General features: G+C 39.3%; 1 protein-coding gene across 1 annotated transcript; it reads right to left on the reverse strand.

Moving 5' to 3' along the window:
• Positions 1 to 2,745: 2,745 nt before the first annotated feature.
• LOC118562584 (kinesin heavy chain-like) lies at positions 2,746 to 23,840 on the reverse strand. Its single transcript, XM_036135023.1, has 26 exons — positions 23,513 to 23,840; positions 16,615 to 16,702; positions 16,373 to 16,446; positions 16,199 to 16,303; positions 16,020 to 16,068; positions 15,885 to 15,940; positions 14,834 to 14,921; positions 14,409 to 14,533; positions 14,089 to 14,193; positions 13,246 to 13,394; positions 12,826 to 12,974; positions 11,865 to 12,034; positions 11,715 to 11,783; positions 11,426 to 11,632; positions 11,144 to 11,290; positions 10,816 to 11,004; positions 9,453 to 9,570; positions 9,284 to 9,360; positions 8,695 to 8,804; positions 7,920 to 8,021; positions 7,598 to 7,658; positions 7,431 to 7,502; positions 6,968 to 7,072; positions 5,139 to 5,355; positions 4,876 to 5,051; positions 2,746 to 3,084 (listed from the first exon to the last, which is right to left on the reverse strand). Exons 1-25 carry the CDS (start codon positions 23,642 to 23,644, stop codon positions 4,894 to 4,896), a joined length of 2,922 nt encoding a protein of 973 aa, XP_035990916.1. The 5' UTR covers positions 23,645 to 23,840; the 3' UTR covers positions 2,746 to 3,084; positions 4,876 to 4,893.
• Between the last annotated feature and the right edge of the window lie 565 nt (positions 23,841 to 24,405).

Genomic DNA, 24,405 nt, shown 5'->3' on the forward strand with positions numbered 1-24,405 from the left:
CCTACTGTGTGAGATTGTTGTAGGAAAACTCAATGGATGAAATGTGTTTGTGCAAATTTTAAAAAAAGATTGCTTGTCGTCTTTATTTTTATGCACATGGCTCATATAGGAGGAAGAAGTGTCAAGAATGCACGACACATTTATATATATTTTGCATATCAAAATGAGAGAAGCGTCAAGGGAAGAGTTCATTTTTCTCGTATGTGAGCTAAATTCCTCACGTTGATTGGCTTTTCGAAGGAAAATAATGTATGTAACAGTGCATATGCAGGTTTCTATCCTAGGATGTCATTGGGCATATGCAGTTTTTACAAAATTTAGGGTATGCCATGGTTTCAGTTGGAAAATCCCAACTCGCTTTTTGTACACAAACCCAAACCTTCCCGAACCAAACCTTAAACTGACATCCATCTTGAATGTTAAAATATTGTAAATAACACGGCATCAGACCCATATCTGAATGAAATCTGAATGAAATATACCTGAACCAGAACTGACCCAAACCTGACACCATAAACTAAATCATATAGAGCCACTCACCTGACCCAGTTGACCATTTTGTTATCCTTTGTTCTGCTGGAGGTAAACTTCATCCAATAACTCTGCTTCTTATACCAATAATCCCTTTCACTGTTTCTTCTGCTTTTTTTCCAGAGTTCTGGGTTTTTCAAAGAAGAATCTGATGTCCACTCAGGGTATTGGTATCGTGTTTGGGCCGACACTGATGTGGCCTGAGCTGGATGGAGGAAACATGGCGGTCAACATGGTTTACCAGAACCAGATCGTGGAGTTCATCCTCATCGAGAGTCGAGAGATATTCAGCCTTGACAGAAAGTAAGAAGAGCAGGAAGTCAGATGAGACTGATGGACTCAGATTCCCTCATCACCAGTAGAAAATCATTCAACTGAAGCAGCGTTTGGTTGCCTGGAGTGTAAAAAGAATGAAATGTATTGAAATGTTTGATCATTAGTCTTTTTTGAAACACAAACATGTGAAGTTGATCAAATAAAACTGTAAATATTAAAATATTATAACCTTGCAAGTGACTGTTTCTTCCATTTTTTTTACAGAATTTAAGTAAAAATACTGAACATTTATTTTCAAATGTATAATGTTATTTGCATATATTAAACAGACTGGTGTATATGATACATATATCAGTCCAAACTCTGTTTAGAACTGCTGGATATGCAGATTTCTTCAGATGAAACACAATAAATATATATATTATTTATTGTGTTAATATATAAACACAAGCGTGCTTACCAGCGGATCTAGCTCAGTGCCCAGTATCTACAAACTCACATATCAGCCCGTTAATCCGAGTTGAATAGAAACTTGTGTCTGGAAAGTTTTAATCTGAGCAAGAAAACATAGAGGCAACATGTCAGACATAACTAACACTTTATTTCTGTCAATGAGGAGACCAGAAGATTGTGCTTTAAACACTGGAAGGAAAAATTAAGATCTGAAATCAACAATAAAAACATGAGCTATCAGTTTAAAATAGGCCTGCAATAAAAATTTTTTAAAAAAAATACAATCGAATGCAATGAATAAACAAATACAGCAAATAATTTGATAAAGCAGCAAGCAATTGACAGGAAAAAAATTATACATTAAATAAATAAATACATGAAAATAAATATAAACAAACTGCACTAAAATAAATACAGTAATATCATTGCAGTTTAATAAATACAACACATTAAATATGTAAAACATTGCAGGGAAATAGTCATTTAATTCCACTTAAATAAATATATAAACTAACAATAAAAACATAAAAACTTTTATACAAATACTTATGCAAAAATAATTACATTAAATATCACACAATAATTAAAGTGAAGTGTTAACATTAAAATAAATAAAACTTTGAAACATCCGTGATTGTGATCACAAATATCAAAAATAACAACTACAGCACAACACTTCCATAATATCTGAATCCTACCGACAAAAAAAACACCACAGTTCTAACAAACACCATCGAGTTCATGATGCCTTTAGGTGAATCTGGTTTACTGCATTATCTCTGAGGGAATGTAGGAACCGTAGAAACTATCAGGAGCAGCGGAGGAAGTCTCCAGCAATAACAATGTAATTAAAAATTAATATAAAAAGTATAAAAATGTCCGGTAATAAAATATAAAATGCTGAAAGGCAACACTTTTATTGGTATGTTTAAACATTCATAAAAGGAAATTGTAAAACTCAAGAGATGGCAGAAATAATAATAGTAATAATAAAAAACGATTATAAAACTGCAAAATCATAAAACCACGATGATGTGCAAACAGTAAACATTATTTGAGGTATTTTTTTTCAATAAGGTTTATATAGTTTAAATACAATTATATACTTCAAAATCAAATGAATAATAAATGAAGTATTTGTTTTAATTGATCTTATTAATTAAATGATTACATTTTAAAAGCATTATTATTATTATTATTATTATTATTATTAATAATAATATTATTACTATTATGATTGTTATTAGTAGTGGTGTTATTATTATTATTATTATTATTATTAGTAGTAGTAGTAGTAGTAGTAGTAGTAGTAGTAGTAATAACAGCTGTTAGAAGGACAAAGACAGGTTTAAAAATCCCAAAAATGTCATTTCTTGTATTACATTTAAATGAAAACAAATACAAAAATCAGACCTGAGATGAAAAACTGTGTTTTCTAATAATTTTATCAGCAAAGTGTCTAACAGTTTAAAGTTAATTTAAAGATAATGATTCTAGCATTTTACATTAATGCATCAATGTGCTTGATTTTGGTCATATTTTAGCTTTAGGCTACTGTCTTCTAAAGTTCAGTTTTTAATACTGCAGAAGGAAAAGCTGAATGTTGGATAGGAACGGATCAGACTCGGAATAATTAAAAATATTAAGCTTGGTTTTTCTATAGAAGAAGTCCGAGTCAGGGGACAAAGGCAAAATCTTCTTGGCTGTTAAAGTGGAAAGTTGAAGAAATGAGGAGAATGTTCCCAGGAAAGGCAGAATGGTGAGGACAGAAGAACTCAGAAGTGATCTTCAGAAACAAAAAACTGATCCAGAGTCAGCTGTTATCTGTAAAGACAGAAAGTCAAATTTTTGTTATAAAAAAACAAAATAAAAGCTAAAAGGTAATTTGAAGAGTAACGACCCTTTTTTAGTCAGCTTCATTGACTATTTCTTGGCAAAATATCAGTTCATTCAGAACTAAATTTTTCTCATCCAAAAAATGTAAGACTCTTTTGTTTCTCCATTTACCACCAGTCCCTCGTTTTGAATCTTTAGATCAGTTCTCTGCTATAGTTCTTGTAGGCTATTCATGTAGACATTAAAACATTTAATGGTTTCTTAATTAAATAACTTTACTAAAAATGTTTAAAGACCAACTCTCTCTTGCCACCACACTCTTGATCTTGCGCTCCTGTAGTATTTCACAAACATAAGTGTCATTTCTATGTGACCAGTCTTTCCTGAGGACATTTAGGAAACTTTGAGTTTAATACAACTGATTGTTGTGCAGCTTACAATAGATCTCCATTAGACAAAACTGTAACAATTTTAAAAGAATATCTTTAATAGGTTATTTATGTAGTATTACAGAGCTGTGGAGCAGAGCTCAGAAACCTAATTTCTGGCCCTTCGCAAATCGATAATTTTGTTGATATGGTTACAACTTCACTGCATACAGCAATAGACCCCCCCCCCCCCAAAAAAAAAGGGCAATAAGTTGGGGAGGCAGGTTTCTGTTTAATGTGCTTTAAAAGACAAATCTAAGATGCTCTACATCAGGGGTCTGCAACCTGAGGATCTGGAGCCATAAGTGGCTCTTTGGGCTTTCCACAATGGCTCTAAATAACTTTGGCTAAAAAAGATAAAGAGCCAAGTAAGGTTTTTAAATATAGTTATAACAAATGCAGATTTCAGCAGTTTTTCTGTTTTATAATTGTCCTGAATTTCCACCATTCAATGACTCTAAAGCAACCAGTAAAATCTTTTTGTATCTTGTCAACTTGTTTACATCAGTTTTCACAAATATCAACATCCAATAGAAGAAAAATCTCATCTTCATTTAAAACCACCATAAAAATAAATAAAAATGGCTCTTGAAAAAATAACAAAACATTTCCTATAGTAGATCCTAATCAAAAAAAAAAATGTTTTTTTTATTTAAATGGTCATGTAAGATTTATTTAGCTGGTTTGAGGGCAAAATGCCTCTTTGGATAGTAAAACTTGCAGATCCCTGCTCTACATATTAGGAATGATATAATCTAGAAGGGCCAGTTAAAGTCATCACTCTGTTAATTAATTTACCCCTTAGAATAAATAACTTCATAAGGTCTTTACACAGCTAAGAAAATAATAAAAAAAAATCCCTCTAATCAGCGAAAATATTCTACATTAGAAATTATTTGTTTTAATTTGCATCACTTGTTTTCCTTACCAAATTCTTTACAATTAACTAATGCACAGATTACAAAATTATAACAAAAAAAAATCTGATTTGGCCACTTCAGGTCTGAACTCTTCAATGTGACTTTCTCAGAAAATCATTTTGATTTACAAACCTTTGGTTTCATTTGGTTTACAAATCTCTAAACTGTTAAAACACCATAACCGCCAGTTTTTCTGATCACAAAACACTGATTCTTAGACTCCATACATTCTTATGTACTTGAGGGATTTTGAGTTTTACCATAAACTTGTCGACTAAAATTTACATTAAAAGGCTGATTATTTATCTTAGTCTTATTGCAGTGAAACAGTAAAGCCTCATTTTTTTGTATTAATTCATTATGCCTGACTAAAAGCCAAGGCCTCAGTCCTGATTGGGTCAGACTGCAGTAAAGCTGCTGCTTTCACTGACCTGGAGTCACTTGTGGCTTCACTGTGGAAACCGAGGCTGTTGTTGTTGTTGAGCTGCTGGATGACGGGAGGAGTGATGGCGAGGACTGGAGACGCCACCTCCTCCTCTAATGGTTGGTTTAATGGACTGGGAGGAGGACGGATGATGGTACTGGTGCCCGGCTCTAATTGGCTTGGCTGCATGAACACAGGAATCAGGTGAGTCACTTAAGACCCTGCAGGGTTCAGATTTCCAACGAGTTTGCTGGAACTAGGGGATCTCACCAATCTGAGCAGAGTGTCCCCTCCTGGAGATGTTCTTGGACCGGACTGCCTCTTTGATCCGGTCCACTTCCTGCTGGTACCGCTTGCGGTCCCTCAGCGCTGACTCCTTGGCATTCTTCAGGGCCGTTTCTAGCATTTTCACTCGCTCCGCGTTAGCTCTTAGCCGCCGGTCCAGTTTGGGGAGCTCACAGCGCAGGTCAGCGTTATCCCGGACGAGCTAAGAACACAGAGACTTAAATTTAATCCAGGTAAGCCTGTTTGAGGGCTGCACTTCATTACACAGATGTAATTCTTCATCAAACGAATAGAGTTTGTTAAACATTAGAGAACAAACAGCAGCATTAAGACCAAGGACCAGATAAGTCAGGGATAAAGCTGCGGAGATCCTTAAAGCAGAATGAGGTAATAATGAAGAAAGGGGAATCCTTCCTTCAGCAGGGACAGAGAAGCTAGTTAGAGTAGCTAGAAGAAGGTAAATACAGAGCATATCTGGAAGCAAACCTCATAATGTTGGATTCAGAGATCACACTAATGCACTTTTCTTAAAATTTCACATAATGAAAATCGAAGACTTAATCAAATTTAAAACTCTTGCGGTAGTGCACAAAGCAAGCCGTGATCTACTTCCCGGCAATATAAAAAAAATGTTCAACAGTAGAGAAGATGTGGTGTTCGCACCAAACTTAAAAGTCTGGGGCTCAGCCAAGCTGGAGTTGTGTAGTGGAGTAGGTTAGATATAGAAATAAAAAGGAGTACCATGCTAAGACAATTTAAAAGCAGGCATACATATGTCATCTTTAAAAAAATATGCATGTAACCCAAACATTTAAATGTGATAATTTGTAACATTTTCAATAAGTATTACTAGATATCTTCTTTCTGGACAATTGCTTTCAAAATAAGACACTGTATTCATGTAAGTGTGCTTTGATTTGTAATGCCTCATTTTATCAGAAGACTGCATATGTCATGAATAATTGTAATTCGGAGTAGGTTGAAAAAAAGAAAAACTGTAAGAGGCAGCCAAAGACTTGAAACTGTTCAGGTTCACCCTCCAGCAAGGCATCCACACTAAACATACAGTCAGAGCTACAATGGGATGCTTTAAATCAAGCCTATTCATCTGGTAGAACGGCCCAGTCAAAGTCCAGACCTAGATTCAACTGAGAATCTGAGACCAGTCCTGAAGACTGATATTCACAGATGATGCTTGTCCAATCTGCTATATTTGAGAAGAAAAAATGGGAAAAACATTCAGTCTCTCTTGATGTCAAAATGCTGGTATAAACATACCCTAAAAGTAATAAATACCTACAAAATATTCACTTAGGAAGGTTAAATGACAACAAACAACGCAAGTTTTTCAAATATTTATTGGGGGAAAAATTATAAAAACCCTTTATTGCTTTTTGTGTTGGCCGATTATAAACAAATCCAATGAAATACACTAAAGTTTGTGATTTTCCCACATTAGAATGTAAAACAAGTGGTATTAATACTTTTGTAATGCACTGGAAAATACTGTGCATTCTTCAAAATGAAGCTTACTAACTATAATATGCAAAAATATTAACATTAAGTGTGAACTTGTTAAAACTCCTGATCCTGAATTGTTTAAAATCTCATTGAATCTGAGCAAACTTGTACTTAACTGCACCTTGCCTCTTTAAATAAAGGATCATGAAAAGCTTCATCAACATCTCCAAAAATCTTAACAACAACTTCTTCAACTGAAAAGTCAAAGATCTTTACAGAAACATAGATTAATGTGCTAAATGACGCTTTCTCCCCTGAAACAACGGAGCAGCTGGGTCGCTGTGATTCCTCACCTGCTTGTGGACTCTGCTGAGCTGCTCCAAGTTATTTTCTAGGAAGATGATCCTCTGTCTCTGAGCCAGACTGCCGCCGGCCTCGTCGCTGTCGTTCTCTGAGCTCTGTTCAACGCGGAGGACAAAACTTTCCCCTTAGCTCTACAGGTTTGGCAGAAATTTCTAAAGTGTCCTGAAACAGCTTCTGTTACTATAGACGGATAAATAAAAAGTAACTGGTTTACTGTTACAAGTCAGTTGTGTCTGATTATAACATCTGTTAAAAGTTTAATGTGGAAAAACTGGTGTGGCATAAATTTCACATCTGAAATCAATATGACAAAACCGCCTGACTGCCAATCAGTAGCAACTTAAATGTCAGATTCACAGATTAACATGATTTCTGTTACTTGATCAGAACTTATCCAACAGAACCTGTCCTGCTCATGGCAGAAACTGCAAACTCTGATTTGTCTGTGCTTACGTTCTTGACTCGAGAAGCGATGTCTTGAATGAACTGGATCCGCAGGTTGGTAAGGGTCTGCAGCTCTTTGGTCTTGGATATAAAAGCAAAATCATTTTCAAACCACTAATCTGGTCTATTTTAGCTGAAAATGTAGATCAATGAATATGACCCAGTGAAGCTTATACCACAGTTTCCTCCAAACCCTTCAGGTCCTCCTTGGCTTGTTCTCTCTTCTCATTCAGGAACCTGAAATTAAATCACAAGACTGCAGATTAAAAAACTGAATCGCAGCAGCAACAATAAAAGAACAACATGATAATCTCAGTAAAACATCAAGCTTTTAAGCTTCCAAATAAAAAAAAAACATAAATAATTTATTAAAGTCTGATATTTAAGTTGCAGCGCTCCCTTCCATCTACATAATGTGAATGAAATCAGGTGGAAATAAACAGATTTTACCTCTGAACTCCTGTTGGCCCTACAGGAAGCAAAGAGGAACAAACTTACTGCAGTTTTTGGAGTCTTTGCTCTTTGTTTTGGTCCTCGGCTCTGAGTTTTTCGAAATCCGACAGAAGTTTTCTGTTCTCCAGCTGAAGAGCCTGATTCACACTGAGAGATGAACACAGAAGCTTTGTTAGAGAAGATGAGAATTTACCATTCAGGAATTATGATCAGATAATTTTGTCCAGAAATTACAGGCCTTCTAAACGGGGTAACAGCACCCCCTGCTGTTTGGCCTGTAAGTGCAGGCAGTAGAGTGATGAATACTATCAATAAACACCTAAAAAAGTGCAAAACCTAATAAAGCTGAAGTTTATCTTTCATATTAATGGCTTGATATTATTTTTGCTATATGAGGTTCATAGCTAGTTAGAAGGTGACTGCAGATACGAGTCGGGCTTAAAGACACACATATTGTTCAAATTATATAGTTAAAAAAGTGGCAATGTTGAAGCAATCTAGGTGTTAGAAACCATTGTCATATGTTATATATATATATATATATATATATATATATATATATATATATATATATATATATATATATATATATATATATATATATATATATATATACATGTGTGTGTGTGTGTGTGTGTGTGTGCAGTACATTTTAAAATGGATTTGGGTCATTTCAGAACTTTAATGCATTAAAACAGAATATTTTTCCTTCAAAGGCGCAACAGAAAACGTTTCAGAACCATTTGATCACAGTGAAAACTAACAATTAATCACAGTAAAAACGAATAATGTATCACAGTCAAAACAAAATAATCGGTACTCTTTGAGATGATCGTTGTCTCTCTGCTTCTGCTCGATCTCATCACGGAGTCGACTCAGCTGTTTCTGATGCACCTCCCTGTGGTTCTCCATCTGTTCCTCCAGCGTTCTCTGCCAAACCCAAAGCAACAGAACATCATGTATCTTAAGGAACATATGAGGTTTCCTGGTAAAACGTGTCACAATTTTTAGGTTCCTAGTCCAATCAGCTGGAAATCTATGATGATAATGATAAATAGCTTATGCAATCAGAACTCTGTAATATTTTATAGAATCACAAGTAAACATGTAACATTAGTCTTCTGTTAAAGCTGTTACAAAATACACTCTGTTTATGTCTTTACCTGCATCGGCCAGAGGAGGGCGCTCTATAACGACTATTATTCAGTACAGTTCATTTCAATCAAGAGTAAAGTGGGTTGGCTTATCAATTTATTAAAGTGAAGACATTGATAAGTGAGATCAAACTGAGGCTTTTTGAAGAGAGACGGCTGAATGAATCTGAAGAACCTGAGTCCCTGACTCCCAGCTCCGTTTGATGATCTCCTGTAGATCCTAAAGAACCACGAGGAAGCATCAAAGCTCTTTACCTTCATCTCCACCGCGTCCTTCAGTCTGCTCATGTGTTCTTTCTCTTTGTCCATCACTGTCACCTCATGCATCTGACCTGAAAACACAAAGAACCATCTCAGTTTGGTCATCTCTCAACCAATCACAGAGCAGATTTTTTTTTTCTGTAAACATGATGGAGGCCCTGACCCTGAGCGTGGAGCTTAGCAATCTCCTCCATCAAAGCATCCTGACTCTCCTCCAGCTGCCTCTTCTTCTGCTCCATCCTCTGCAGGTCGGCGCTCAGGGACTCCAACTTGGCTTGAAGCTGCAAAAACAGCAACATAAAGACCCGACCACATGAACAGCAACAAACTCCAACCCACATAGGGTCGTCTGGCACGGCAGCAGTAATATGAAGTAGGATCAGAATCAGCAGGGTGTCTTTTGATACATTTTGGTGTTGATTCATAAGAAAACATCTGTAAAAAAGCTCATAACCCACAGAGAAAGGGTTCCTGCAGCAGCTCTGCTGATTTCAGATTAAATCCCCTAATGTCCTCATATCACAGGTCAAGGTTTGCATTGTGAAATCTAATCATTCAGCAAATCCACATTTTTACATTAAAGTGCACAGAAAACCATCTCAACCCTCACGGGGAATAATTAAAGATACACTGAGAAGTCCGCCGTTGACCTGAACCGGACGATTTAGCCATCAGTGAGTTAAAGTTTGTTATTTATAGTAAGAGAAATGTTGAAAATGAGGTCAGAGGAAACACAGAGACATGGAGCTATTTAAAAGGAAACAGCATGGTTTGTGGTTCCATGGGGCTGCAAGACAGAACGTGACTTTCTGCAGAGCCTTAAAGCAAAGCTGCTCTGTCTTATCCTGTTAGCTGAAGATCTGGAGATATTGGCAGTGCTCTAGATATGTCTGAGCTAAGGTAAGGATGCACTTTCTCTAGAGCACACACATGCAAATCGTGCTAATAACTACTGCAGGTTGCTAGTTCAACACTGCAAAAATGTAACTAAAAGTAAGTAAATGTTTCTTGAAATGAGTGTATTTTCCTTGATTTGAGCAGCTAAATAAGACTGTTTGCCAATGGGATGAGTATTTTTACCCCTAAGATGAGATAATTAGATATACGGCACTTGAAATAAGATGATAGAGATGAAATGTTCTTATTTTAAGTGCAAAACTCTTATTCCATTGGCAAATAGTCTTATTTAGCTGCTCAAATCAAGGAAAATACACTCATTTCAAGAACATTTTACTTACTTTTAGTTCCATTTTTGCAGTGAACAGTTAGAAAGGTAGGTTACAATGTGAACTGTGAAAAAATGTAGTCTTCCTTTAAAACTCACAACATCCTGTTTTACAGCAGATGCTCCCTCATGAATGGTCTGTTACCTCTGCTCTGTTCTTACATCTTTTATATCATAGTATATGAAGAGAACTTTAATTAGGCAAGCCAAAGCTTTACAAAAACAGGACAACCTGGATACACTTCTGATCGATGTGTCTGTGACAGCCTTACAAAGCCGTCACTGTCCAGGTGTGATTTACCTGAGAGACCAGGAGCTGGCAGGCACTCAGCTCCTTCTCGTTGGCCTCCGTCCTGCAGGTGTTCTCCGCCAGGTTGACCTCCAGCTGTTTGCTGCGGTTCACCAGAGATTTGACCTCAGACTTCATCTTACTGATGTAGAGGCGAGCCGTGGTGAACTCCTCCTCCATCACGCCGCTCACCTCGGCCATCTGGAAGCGTGCAGGAAAGAGTCTGTCAGGCTGCGAACCTCTGCCGATGCAGCCAGGATGTTACAGTTCTCGGGATTTGCCTCAACGTCAGCGTTTGTGGCTGCCTGTCTACACAGTGAAGTGGGAATCGTAGTCTTACAGCTTTGAGCTCTGTGGTCCCGAGGACACTGCCGATCTCACTGAGGTCTCTGATCAGCAGGTTGAGGATGTCTGCAGACCTCTTCTTATGGTGAGAGCTGAGCTCCTGCAGGGCGGACAAATCCCTCTGAGCGACCTCCAGACCCGCCTGGAACCGCAGAACATTGTTGGAACACCACCCAGCATTTCCTCACATCTTTACACTGCTTAAAGGTGCATGGCCACGTTATTTGACTTTTCAGATGGGTACTTTATTTTTGACCAGGCGGTTTAAAGGACTCACAGTTTTGTGTGCAAGCTCCTCGTTCAGCTGCTCGTTGCAGCGGTTCTTGTTCTCCACCTCCTGGCTCTTGTGGTCGTAGTTGACCGCGAGCTCCTCCAGCGCCTGCAGCACCTCCTTCACCTCCTCTTTGGCCGAATCGCTGTCCCTCTGCAGCCGGTTCAGCTCCTCCTGCAGACGTTCGTAGTCCTGACGGCCGGACGCCAGCAGCTGTGGGAGCAGAACACCAGCGGCGGTGAGGAGGACAGGTCAGCTGTGGCGCTGTAAGGCGGGGATCCCGTGTGAAGCGTACCTCGTCCTGTTCTATCAGCTGCTGTTTGAGCTTCTCAGAGGTCTGGCTGTGCAGGTTGATCTCATCATCCTGAAACATGAGTCATTAGTTGTAAGAGTTCTGATTTAATCTTGTCATCGTCAACCTGCTGCAGGTAGAGGTGAAACTCACCTTGTCGTCCAGCTGCTGGTAGAGGTTGGTTATGAGCGTCTCGTACTGCACCTTCTCCTCCTCGCACAGCGGTACGGTGGGCGGGGCCAGGCTCTCGATCACTGGTGGCGTCTCAGCGGCGCTCTTCTTGTTTCTGTTGCTCAGCTGCTCCTCCACAGGCACAGCCTCACCTGGAGAGGTTCAGAAACAGTCAGAAACACCCAGCAGCTCGTTTTTTTTTAATTCACGTCCAGTTTCAAACTCAAAGTTACTAACGATTCTTTTATTAAAAAAGTAAATCACTACGGCCCTTCTTAGCTCTGAAGTGTTTTCCATTTCTAACTATCAGTGTCAATAAAAAAAATCAATCAGGCATTTCTGAAATTAGATTTTTCTGCCTTGAAACCTGGATTAATAATGTTAAACAAGATCTTAACTCCCAAGAAGTTGCTGAGTGATATTATGGTAATCATCTAATTCTTTTGAAGTTGAAATTAATAAAAATAATAATAATTTAAAAAATCAACCAGTTGGTGGCCTAGCACAGAGTAGAAGTTACTTTAAAGGGGCGTTTCCACTGCAGGAACATTTTCCCGTAATTTTTATTTCCTGTTGTTCCCGCTGTAGGAAGCAGGGCTAAATAAAAGCCTCAGGATAAAAATGACCGCAGACGACTCCTTTTAGAGATGTAGTAAGTTTTGGATGTGACTTACTGGTGTTAAATATCAGTGATTTACAGCGTTGATTTTCAAATACACTAATAAAACCAACCGACCGTTTGGAAATTTTAACTGTATAATTTCAATAAAGCTCAAATCTACATTTTCGGCATGTGTGGAGGCAGGAAAGGGATGAATACATTTCTAACCGATATTAGCAGCTATATTTCACATCTTAGAGACTCTGAGCAACATGATAAAGTTAAAACTGAGAGTAACAACAGCCTTGGTGCAGCTTTAGTCCCCCAGCTGATTCTCCTCACCTTTCCTCCATCGCTTCAGCTCATTCTCCAGTTTCTGGATCATGATGCTCAGACTTCTGTTCTTTTCCTTCTCCTTCTCATACTTCTTCTTCCACTCCTCGGCAGTCAGCTCCAGGTTCACAGAAACTGTGTTCTTTATGGTTTTAGCTCTGAAACGTGAAATCACAGAGAGAAGCACAGAGTCAGGAGTAACACGCTGCTCCAAGAGTTCAGCTCTTAAACTGATCCCCCAAAGTTTCAGACTTTCCCGCTGAGAATGGAACCCCCTGAAGCCCATTCAAGGGATTTCAAATCCAGCTCTCAGTCCTGACCGCCACATCCAGTCTAATGTGGGTTAGAGTTCCTCCTGACGCTCCATTGGACTCTGTTCTTTGCTAATAGACCGTCTGTCATGAACACCACAGTAACTGTGAACTGTACCTCTGTCCGAACATGAGGGTGGACTTGCTTTCCGCCTCGTTGTAAACAGACGGGGAGCAGCAGATGATGATGGTGGTCCGACAGTTTCCTCCCAAGGAGTCCTGCAGAATCCTGGTCATCTTACTGTCTCGGTACGGGACGTGGGTTTTCTGCAAGTAGACACACAACACACTGAAGATGCGATCAATAAAGGTTGATTACTTGGTTTGGTATCCTGCCATTTCTGCCACTCTGGTGTCAGAAACATCTAGAACCACTTTTCTGTGTTACAGCCTGTTGGATCATCTCTTCATTCCCTCTCATTAAATGCTTCAATGGTCTTTGACCTAAACTCTTAACAAATAGCAGAAGGCATGCTAAATCTGTTTTAGAGTCTCTAATATTGAATCCTATACTTTGTAACAAGTTCAACATTCATGTTCTCATTGAGCGATCTGTCTTAACGAAGCCTAACAGTGAAAGTTACACTGAAGTGGTTCAGAGGAGGTGCTTATGAACTGACTGAATGAACCCTGGGTTAAAGACTGAGGGTATCTGTGCGTTTATGAACAACATGCGGAGCTGAAATAGGACAACCAATCACAATGAAGCGTTGTGTAGGTCGTTGTGTCCTTGGGTAAGGCACTTCACCCGCTTCAGTCTACCCTGGTACAGCACGATGTAGCTCACCATGGTCTACATCTCTACTCTTGACACCAGCTTGGCTTTATGAGAAAAACTACTGAACCTAACCTGAAGTTACCACTATAGACCCTCCATTCTGCTTTCATTGTTCCAGCTCCATGGCTTATCCTGCCTAAATGAAACAACTTCCCTGCAGCACATCATCTGGTGATTGCTCACCGTTCCTTCACTAAGCGCAGCGATGACGTTCCCAAGAGCAGAAAGAGACTTGTTGATGTTCTTCGCTTCATCCAGCACAGACCCTTCAGCTCCAGTTTTGCTGACCTGAACAATAGCATCAAAATATCAGAAAGGGAAATACTGAAGAAAAAAAGATGAGCTGGGAAATCGACGGATTAAAGAATATGGATAGAGGGACCTCTGGATGTTTTGGACAGTTACCTTTTGTTAGTTTATTGCAAACAAAAATACCACAACTAGAAAACACTGAAAAGTCTTTGGTGAAAATGACCAAGAGGATGAGAGAAACAAGGTTAGACCTTCTCGCTCCCTGCCAGGTCGACCAGATAAAGTTTCCCAGACAGTTTCATCTCCGTCTCCACGTTCTCCTGCTTGATGTTGATCAGGAAAATACTGTGACTGCGAGAACTGTGCTCGTTCATGTCTGCAGGAAGAAGATTGGTGAAGAACAGATGCGTCAGCTGGAGATACAACAGAGGAACAGCGCAGCCCCCATCTGAGGCCATGCACACCACCATAGCCGCTGTCTTTTCAACCAAGGATGCCACATTAGTTCCCAATGTTTACTATGTTCTGACTTTAGGAACACATGCTGACTATTGACAGAGCAGAAACACCAAATAGCATTCTGTTCTAGCTTCAAGAAAACAGTGTCTGTAGCTGCACTAATAGAGAAGTGGTAATAGCAATACTTCAGTAATATCAGATGCACTGGAACACCTACTGGTGACAGCGACGTGTCTGTTTGCTTTTCCTTCGTCGATCACGTCCATCACCTCCTCAGGGCTCGACACAAAACGCTCAGTGCAACCCTGACAGCAAACATGGAAGACATCAAACACGGGCTGCTGCTACAGTTCTCAGTTATTAAACAATTAATTAAACATATCATTATTGTAGTGCTTTGCAAACATGCACAATATACAGTCATGGGGCAAATGGGTGTCTCCATGGCACCTTTGCAGCTTCTTTAGTAGATAGGGGCATGTCCCTCATTATGACCATTTTTGTATATGCAGGAGTTTTGGTCGTTACCTTGTCTGGACCAAACAGTTGTGTGTTTACACAGTGCCAAGAAGGAGAGGCACAAGTAACAACATAATAATCAATCTGGGAAGGGTTATAAGTCATTTCTAATTTATTAATCCACCATTCTTTCAATCTGTTATTCAAAAGAGGAAACATTTGGGTTAGATACCAGTGTTTGAAACTAACCTAAATGCAATGCCTCCAGAGTGTTAAGAGATATTAGAAAACACAATATTCATCAGGAAGTCTATAGGCCTCAGTTTGTAAGCTAAATGTTTCAATAAATGTCAGGAACATTAGAAAAAAGACTGAAGTATGGAGAAATGCCTTTCTCTCTATAAAAGAAAATGGCTGCACCACTTAGGCTTGACAAGTACAGATGTGTGAAATTAATGCACAGCACTGGGTTTGGAGAAACCCAAACACAGCATATCACTTACATTAGATGTCAAACATAATGGTGGAGATGTGGTGGGTTTGCTTTGTAACTGCCAACAACGGCAGGAATGGAGACATTGTTTGTCCTCAAGATTACTACAAAAACATTCTTACTGCAGTACTCTGCCTGAGTTGTGCTGATAATAATGTTCTAATATCAAAGCAGCACTGACATTTTGTTTCATGGGATGTTGCATAAACTGCTTTGCTAAAACTGGAGTTCTAATTAAACATATATGTAATAAATGAAGTGGCAATGATACTGTTGTAAAACACTAAGTAGTTAAAATGTTATGCGATTGAGGTACCTTGACGTAGGGAACCCTGTTTTTATCCTCGTGAACAGCCAGGTTGGTCTTTGACACTGAAACATGAAACATTGGTCAGTAAATGTTAACGAACTCTTGGACCTTAAAAATCAGAAAACAGATGAAACGCCTCACCATCCAGCAAGTCTCTGATTTTATCCAAGTAGATTTCAAAGTAGGAGACCTGCAGACAGAGAAGATCTCATAAATGATACATGCAATCAAAGTACACCGCTGTACAGATGTGGTATGCAGTGCTCTAAAATGCTCTCAGGTCAGCTGGAACCTAATAGAGTTACTGATGATCTGATCACCTTGATGTGGAACTCCAGGTTCTCGTCCATAGAGTAGATGTGGTCAAAGATGTCCCTGGAGATTCGGGGGATTATCCCCATCATGTGGGGATCATGCAGGGTCCCCTGAAACACAACATCATGTTCACAAAGACAAACTAACATGATGCATCACTCAGACAGCAGCACATTTACCTCCATGGTGTGGGTCTTTCCTGATGACGTCTGACCGTAAGCAAAGATCGTTCCATTGTATCCTCCCAACACGTCTGAAACACCAGATAAAGATACAAACCACTGATGTAACGGCATAAAAAACTAACCAGGGAAGAAAACACCATAAAACACGAAAGACAATCTGAAACCGCTGAAATTTAATTTAATTTCTAAAGAAACCAATGCTCATAATACAATCATATTATGTATTTCAGCCTCACCTTTGACAATCTGTTTAGCACAGGTGTCATACACCTGAATCTGTTCAGTGCTGGGAGGAAAGACTCTGTCGAACACGTACGGCTTTCCCTAAAACACAGGAAAGACTTTGTCAAAATAAAAGACTCTCTCAAACACACAAATATGAATATAGTTTCAATAAGTACTCAGCTACAGCCAGAGTTCTTAGATCACGCCACTCTCAGCTCTTCAAAGATTCAAAGATTCTTTATTGTCACCGCGTCTTACCGTGATGACATTTCTTTTATGCCACTCCGGCTAAAACTACACATAGTAAGACAACCAAACAGGCAATGAACAAGGATTACAGTGTGTTTTTATTATAGCGTTCAAAAGATTAAAAAAATTTAAAAGATGAACATTTAAAAGTTTTTATGAACTAGTTGTCCTTCATGAGTCACAGCTAGTGACAATACAATGAGTGATAATAATGAGGTAGTAAGGTGCTTTTGTGCAATGATGATTTGAGGCTTCATTTACAGAAATATGCATTTAGATATTCAGAGATAATAGTCTGCAGGTTTCTCGTTTGTAGTTTTCTAGTTTGTAAATTTGTTACTTGTGGTTCATTGTGGGGGTCATTGTGAAAGCTTTCCCCACACCTAACCTTTTAGGCGAAGTACATTGACTGTGAGTACTTGGTCACAAAAATCATCAGACAGCTGATGTAATCTCTTTGGAAGGAGTTGGAGGGCCGAGCCGCGCACACTGAGGAGTTGGTGGCGTAACGCTGCGCCATGCGTTTATGTAGTCGTTTAGTTTCTCCAGTGTAGGAGTCTGAGCCCGTAAAAAACCTTCCTTATATGGGACATTTTTTGACCAATCTGTATAATCTGACCCAATCTGTATAATATGATTTAACTTGACTTTGTAAAGTGCCTTGAGATGACATGTTTCATGAATTGGCGCTATATAAATAAAATTTAATTTAATTGAATTGAGCAGTCTTCGCTGCATCGGACTGCATACACAACGCCGCTCAGCTGGTGTAGAAATGTTTTCAGAAAAATACTGAGCGAAAGTCCAGTTGTCTTCAAGAGCCCGTTTGTGGCTGTAATGCATTTAATTGAAAGAGGGAGAAATTATCAGCAGACTCTAAGTCTGACCACAACAAACCCACAGCCTTATGTCTTTGTGCTTACTGATGCCTTTTTCATAAAAAGGATGTGCATAAAACACATCTGCGAACACATCCATGGGTGTTTGTGTGTCTGCTGCTGTGAATCTCGTAAAAACCTCTGTAAGCTGCTGACATTTGAAGGTTGGAGGGTTTATCATCAGCCAACAGATCCGCAAATGCCAATTCAAAGAACACCGAGAGTAGAAAAATGCATGCTACAAGAAATAGAGACACAGTATAACAGTATAAACTATAGTAAAGATGATGAAAATAATGAAAAAAGAACAAACCATGCTGTGGATTTGTTTGAGGCTCTGGGAGCTGAGCTGTAAAGCTGGACCAGGGAAAAAATGGCAGGACTAACCAGGACTCTCACTGTGACGAGCATAAAAATTTTCAATTTTAAATGGCTGCAGGTCAGACACTGATTTCGCCCTTAGTTATTTTTGTAGCTGCTTTTATGTGTCTTAGCAAATAAATATGAGCACCGAGCTGTGAATTGGGACATGATCATCAATGTTCTGTAATTCTACAGGCTGTAGAAAAGACATTTTCTTGATTAAAGTTCAACAAACGCTAAGGACAAGACAATATATGTGTACGGCTATTAAAGTCTCAAAAATGTGCACCAGTGATCATCTGATACTTAATCGCTCCTTACAAAACCAGCATTTACCCAAACCCTGTGGTTCCTCCACTTCTTAAAATCTGCCGTCGTCTGACAGATAGTAATGTCTGACCAGAGGTGTTAGCATCTTTAGTTTTAAAAGCCTTTGAACAGTGGGTGTGTCTAGAAAGAACAAGTTGTTCGCTCACAACAAAATGCAGTTTGCTTAAAGATCCAAATCATAAGTAGAGGATGTCAAATTAACATGACACAACCTGATTGTCAAAAACACCTAAAAATAAAAAGCATTCCCAAATTCAATTAGATGCTGTTCTTACACCCTTTGGGGGTAGATGCAAAAGCTTAGTGTCTTTGCAAAGTTAACTCTTTAGATTTCTTAACTGAGTAGTCCAATGTGTTGTACTGGAAACCAGCTTTTAGTTATTTAAATTTGAAGACACATAAATTATGTTTTTTTTTTTTTTGTTCTTGTTTCTTTTTCTTGGTCATGCAGCTGCAGACTGCAGAAATAAAGTCACAGGACAAGTTCTTTCTATGACAGGTTCACATTTAAAATCAGTATTATCAAAATGACTATTCTGGACCTTTTCTTCTACGGTTATGTCCAGGCGTTCTACGTGTTATCAAAATACATCCAAACTGTGTCAAAATGGAGAGGCCAACTTCAAAAGGCTGTAACTCCTGTTCACTTCTACATAGAGACATCAGTGAGGGCTCTACTGAAAGGTTGTTTCCAGAGGAACCGTGTTCTCTGCACAGATTCACCGTCAACATGACTCAAATACAGTAAGGGAAGAATCTAACACATAAAAAATGTCTGTTTACACACAAGGATGCATGTTGGGTGCAGCAAATTGATTTGGGGATTTAAAATTTCCCCTGAAAAAGTGATAAATCCATGTGACGCTAATTTTATTGGCTACAAGCTGCCAGAATGAGCATCTGCAGTGATCGGCCTGAGCAACGTGCGTGAAAACAGGACCAGGAGGGAGTTTAGGAAATGCTATGGTGGATAACATTGGCTCTGGAGAAACTGCAGATCGATGTAGTTGGTCAAAAGCAGTGCCATTTAAAGGAGGAGGGCCTAGACAACCATTTTGAAAGCAGAGTCTTTGAAAAAGAAGCCTCTGGTGAAAACTACAACACTTAGAAGTCATGACAGTTATTAAGCCTATTATAGGTCATGCTTACTCTTTATTTGTTGACTTCAACTCTGCATTGAACAAAACTCAACCACATTTTAATTAAAACACCTTTAGAAGAGTTTAAATATTATAGGGTGGAGTTTAGGTTTTCTTAAAAAGTAGGACACAAAGAGTCATTTGGTTTTTATCTGACAAACTGTGTTCTTCTACTTGGTCACCACAGGTTATTAATACACTCGCCCTGGTCCCTGACCATGCCAAGAATATCTAAATACATTTTCTCTTTTTGAAGGCAAAGTTCAGTTCTACCATGAAGTCACTAATTCTGGCCTGATACAGTCAGCATCAGCTTTATTGGCCAAGTTTGTGCGATCAACGAAGGAATTTAACTTGTTTGGAATGCTCACCTCATACCAACATTAAATATATTCTAGAGGAAATAAAATCAGGGATAAAAGAGCTGTAGTACATGTTTGTTTCTACACCACAATTTATATCTAAAGAGTAGCTGACTACCCTGCCTGTAAGGTGTTATTTGTGTTCATCAGGGACAGCCTGGGAGAAGAAACTGTCTCCTGAAGGTAAAAGTCTAAACAGTTTGTGACCAGGATGTGTGAGGTCTGCAGAGATGTTAGAGTAGCTGCCCTTCTCCTGAAGCTAGGCCTGGACTATCTAAGTTTATAGATTTTCCTTTAAATAGAGATAACTACTTTGTAACAAGTGACTAATACTCTACTTTCTATAAAAATATGACAAATGGTCAAATTACTTAATTTCTTATAAAGTAATGATTAGCTTTGTCAATCATTACTTTGTAAGTAACGTAAGTATTTACCGGAAATAATTAACTTGTAATGCAGTTGACATTAGCTCCTTTCACTAAATACTTCAAACTGGGACATCTGCTAGTTTTTGTGTGATTTCTGAAATATGTCTACGGTGTGCTGAAGTCTTTCTGCAGCTTTACTCCTCTGAACCCCCAAGGGAGAGAGGATAACATCAAAACTGTTGACTTATTAAGGGTCAGTTGACTTTTACAAAGAACGGATGGAATGAAGCCATGCCAGACAGACTGTTTGACCGTCTGGCTGCTGGATCTAAGGCCAAAACACACCAGGATCACTTTGTAATAATGTGCCAGAACTTGTCTTTAACACACAGTGGACGGGTCGTGCTGGGTAGATTTTTACTTTCAAAGCTACAACTTGTGATCGAAAAATGTGTTCCTTGCCCATATCTCATTAAACATCATGGGTTTAACTTTTCTTTCCACAGCCTGATTATTGTGAATTTATGGTTATGTTATGCCTTTATTTAATTACAATTATTAGACACTGATCTGCCTCTGAAGGTTACCTGGAGAGGAAAACATTAAAGACCTTACAAGAGATAGTTTTGTGCTGCAAAACCCAAATAAAGACACAGAAGAGGAAAAGCAACAGACTGAAATATCCATCCATCCATTTTCTGACTCGCTTATCCCTCATGGGGTCGCGAGGGGTTGCTGGTGCCATTCTGTCCAGACTGAAATATATTACAGTTCATACAAGTCATGAACAAGTTTATTACCTGTAGCTTAATGCCAACATTTATGACTCCCTATAGTTAGTTTTGAGTTTTTTCTGTGATGTTTTCCTGGTCTTTTCACTGCCTCCTGTTTAGCTTGTAAACAAAGCTTAGTTCAGCTTTAGTCTACAGAGAGAAGTGAATAGTCCAAAGCCTTTTACTTCTTGGCCTTGTAAACAGCCTTTAACTCCATGTTTATTTAGGTAGTGCCATGTCGGTTGCTGATGTCTGGCAGAGTGCTGATGCAGATCAGTTTAATTGGATTTCTCTCAAATTCAAAGTCAACAGGTTTCAGTAAATAGATACTTTCCACCTGATCCAGACGCAGATACCTGAAACAAACAAACAAAACAAAAAAACGATAGACGGGTTGATTTCTCCTTTATCGTCTGATGGCAACAAAAATGTCAACAGCGATTGATCTCAAAGCATCCGTCAACCCATCAATTACGTTTAGTGATCCTGAGTCAGTTTCCTGCTGCAAGTCTGTCTGTTTCAATAAGATGCCTGTCGTCATGGTGACTGCATCTCTGCATCCCCAGGGAGACGGCTGAGATGACTGGACCAATGAGACGGAAGAAAAATGATTGCTGCTGAACCATGCCAGGCACACACACACACACACACACACACACACACACACAGCCTCACACTGAGTTCAACGTCTGTTCAGTCATTTTCACTGCATGGATCGGAATCTGTTAGCAATCATTTCTCTCATCATGTCATCACGTGACCTCTGTTAGCCTCTACCTGCTGTCATGGCAACAGGTTATTTCCCATGAGGTCTGTTAGAGGCTCCATCCCCCTCTTTTTTTGTCTGAATACAAACTGGGATGGATGGATGTCCTTTAGCATGGACATTCAGGTTGAATCATTGTTATCAACCAGGAAGGACCTTTTAAAGCTGCATCAAGCCCCTCAACTACCACCAGAGTTTAATGTGTTAATGTGAAACAAACTAATTTGTTTTCATTTCAAGCATTCACTATAACTGACTATGCCAAAGACGCGATAAATTCTGCCCTCCGTGAATTTTCCCCCATTACCTGTGATTGTTTACAGTTTTGTGGCTTCATGCAGCTGTTAGAAGGTCTGTGTCTAGTTCAGAGGAGTGTGGTTTGTTGAGGAGAAGTTTCCTCCTGTTGCTGTATTAACGGCATACAGCTAACAGGCTTAAATTGGAGGCAAATCGCACTTTGGCTCAGTTTTTCTGACAAAGGTTTCGACACCTAGTCAGGAGTCTATAAAAGTTCTGGTGGCTCACATGGGAGCAACCTGCAGTTGGAGTGCTGCTGTTTTTAAGCACATGGAGGCCCATCCTCCTAGGGACATTCTAACAGCCCACCTGTCACTGTTCAGGATTGTTAAAGACTATTTCTAGGTGTGAGTGGAGTACTTGGTCATTTGAATCAGGATATGACAGCTTATATCATCTCTTTCGGATGAGTTGGAGGACCAAGTTGTAAGCACTGAAGAGTTGGTAGCTCAATCCTCCCCGTCTGTTGAGTGTTGGCTTTTTTTCTTTTTGAAAAACATGACCTTTTTTCATCCCTCTTTCAGTCCATCTGTTCCCTCTGTCCCAAATTTGGAAATCATTTTTGTCAAAAGTGTGTCCTTTTGGCATAGCTGAGCTGCCTCCTCTACAGATCTGAGACAAATGAATGGGAAACTAAATTATTTCTCTGCAAAGGTTTCAGAGAAATTTATAAAAATAATCCAGCTGGAAACAAAATGACTCAATAAAAACCCAACGTCTTTTCCTCTGCAGCCAGGTCATTATAACTGGGTTATCTCTGGCTCATTATTTTCTGTTTGTGTCCTTCGCTGGAACCCCAGGAACTGCATGATCATTATTCACAACAGAAACCATTCCTGGAGACTCTCAGGTCAGGTCAGTCCTGAATGCTTCATGTTAAAGCAGCAGATTCACAATTACAATTACATTAAACAAAAAGCATGAGAAGGACTGCATTTGTCTGCTTTTCTAATTTAATATTTAAAACGCATTTCTTTACAGTGATCACGTGTAACTTTGACATGTTTTCATCTTTCATGTATTCAGACATGTGAAAGCATCAAGCTGGTTAATCAGCAGTCTGCTGTAACTGACTACACAGTGTTTTTATTAAAATTAAATCAATTATTTAGCATAAGGCTGCTCTTAAGGTCTTCCAACACAAATAACAATCCAATTATCAATTGGTTGCAGTCAGGCTATGAGGAGATTAAACCCACACAACACAGAACTAAGGAATAAAGCGCCATAAACCCAGCCTGCAGCATCGCTGCTCCACATTATGTGTAGTTTTCTCTCCTGTCGGGTCTGCTTGTGTTCCTATTGTTGCAGCAGGAGGGCGTGTCTGCAAGGAAAACAGGTTCGGTTCTGTTCCGCCTGGTTCGGTTGGGTCAAAACTTACCGCCAGCACCACTGTGTCCTCTCCGTTGAATTTTGGGACGAATTTGTCTCCGCGGCTCCGCTCCGAATCACTGAGCGGCCTGAAGCGGCACATCACCTTCACCCCGCACACCCCGCACTCTGCAGCCTCCATCCCCGCACTGACCGCAACAACAAAGACAAAGCAGCGAGGCGAACGGACTCCCGTGGGGTCTGCTAGGGTTCGGTGGAGGGTTCGGGAACAGCGGGCCGATCAGACGGATGGAGCTGTCCTGGAAGACTCGAAGCTGCGGTCAGCGTCTCTCCATCAGGATGCTGAACGCAACACTCCCACCTCAGGTCCACCCCGGAGAGCCAGGCCGCAGAGAACTCTGGGAAACGCAGTCTTCGAGTGGATTTAGAATCTGATCAGTTTTTTAAATTATTTTATTCTGGTTAGTGTCTTTCAGACATGTGCATTCTCTAACAGAACATTAGAGGATTGGGCCATCCAAAAATAAAGTCTATTCAATTCAAGTTTTGAATTAAATAGACTTAGAATTGAATAAATAAAATATTTAAATAACTTATAGAAGTGGCAAAAAATGTAAAGTATAATGAATTTACAATAAGTCTTTTTTTCTTGCTAAAATACCTATGCTCACTGCATAAATTATTGCAGATCAGGGAAGTGCATGGGGGCGCGGGGGGGGTGGGGGGGCGGAGGGGGCTTGAGCACCTGCCTGCTCCGGCAGCACACTGACTGTGGTCTGTGCTTTTTTTAAAAAACTTCACTCTCATTGGTTGTACTGCCTTAAATTCCGCCTTCCCTCTTTCTAATTGGCTGTTTTCTAGTGCGTGTGTGCATGCCTGTGTGCTTGGAGCGAGATTTAAGTTTTGATTCATACTACTGCGGTTTCCACAATTAATACTAGA

The sequence above is a fragment of the Fundulus heteroclitus genome, unplaced genomic scaffold (assembly GCF_011125445.2).
Source record: "Fundulus heteroclitus isolate FHET01 unplaced genomic scaffold, MU-UCD_Fhet_4.1 scaffold_98, whole genome shotgun sequence".
In the NCBI taxonomy this organism is placed as follows: domain Eukaryota; kingdom Metazoa; phylum Chordata; class Actinopteri; order Cyprinodontiformes; family Fundulidae; genus Fundulus; species Fundulus heteroclitus.

What these genes read in the sequence shown, in the direction of transcription:
- LOC118562584 (XM_036135023.1), bottom strand. Translation starts at nt 23,644, where the DNA reads ATGGAGGCTGCAGAGTGCGGGGTGTGCGGGGTGAAGGTGATGTGCCGC. An exon ending in ACAGGGTTCCCTACGTCAAG is followed by an intron (nt 14,922 to 15,884) that starts GTACCTCAATCG and finishes GTTTGCTGTCAG; the next exon opens with GGTTGCACTGAGCGTTTTGT. An exon ending in TGCTAAGCTCCACGCTCAGG is followed by an intron (nt 9,361 to 9,452) that starts GTCAGGGCCTCC and finishes TTGTGTTTTCAG; the next exon opens with GTCAGATGCATGAGGTGACA.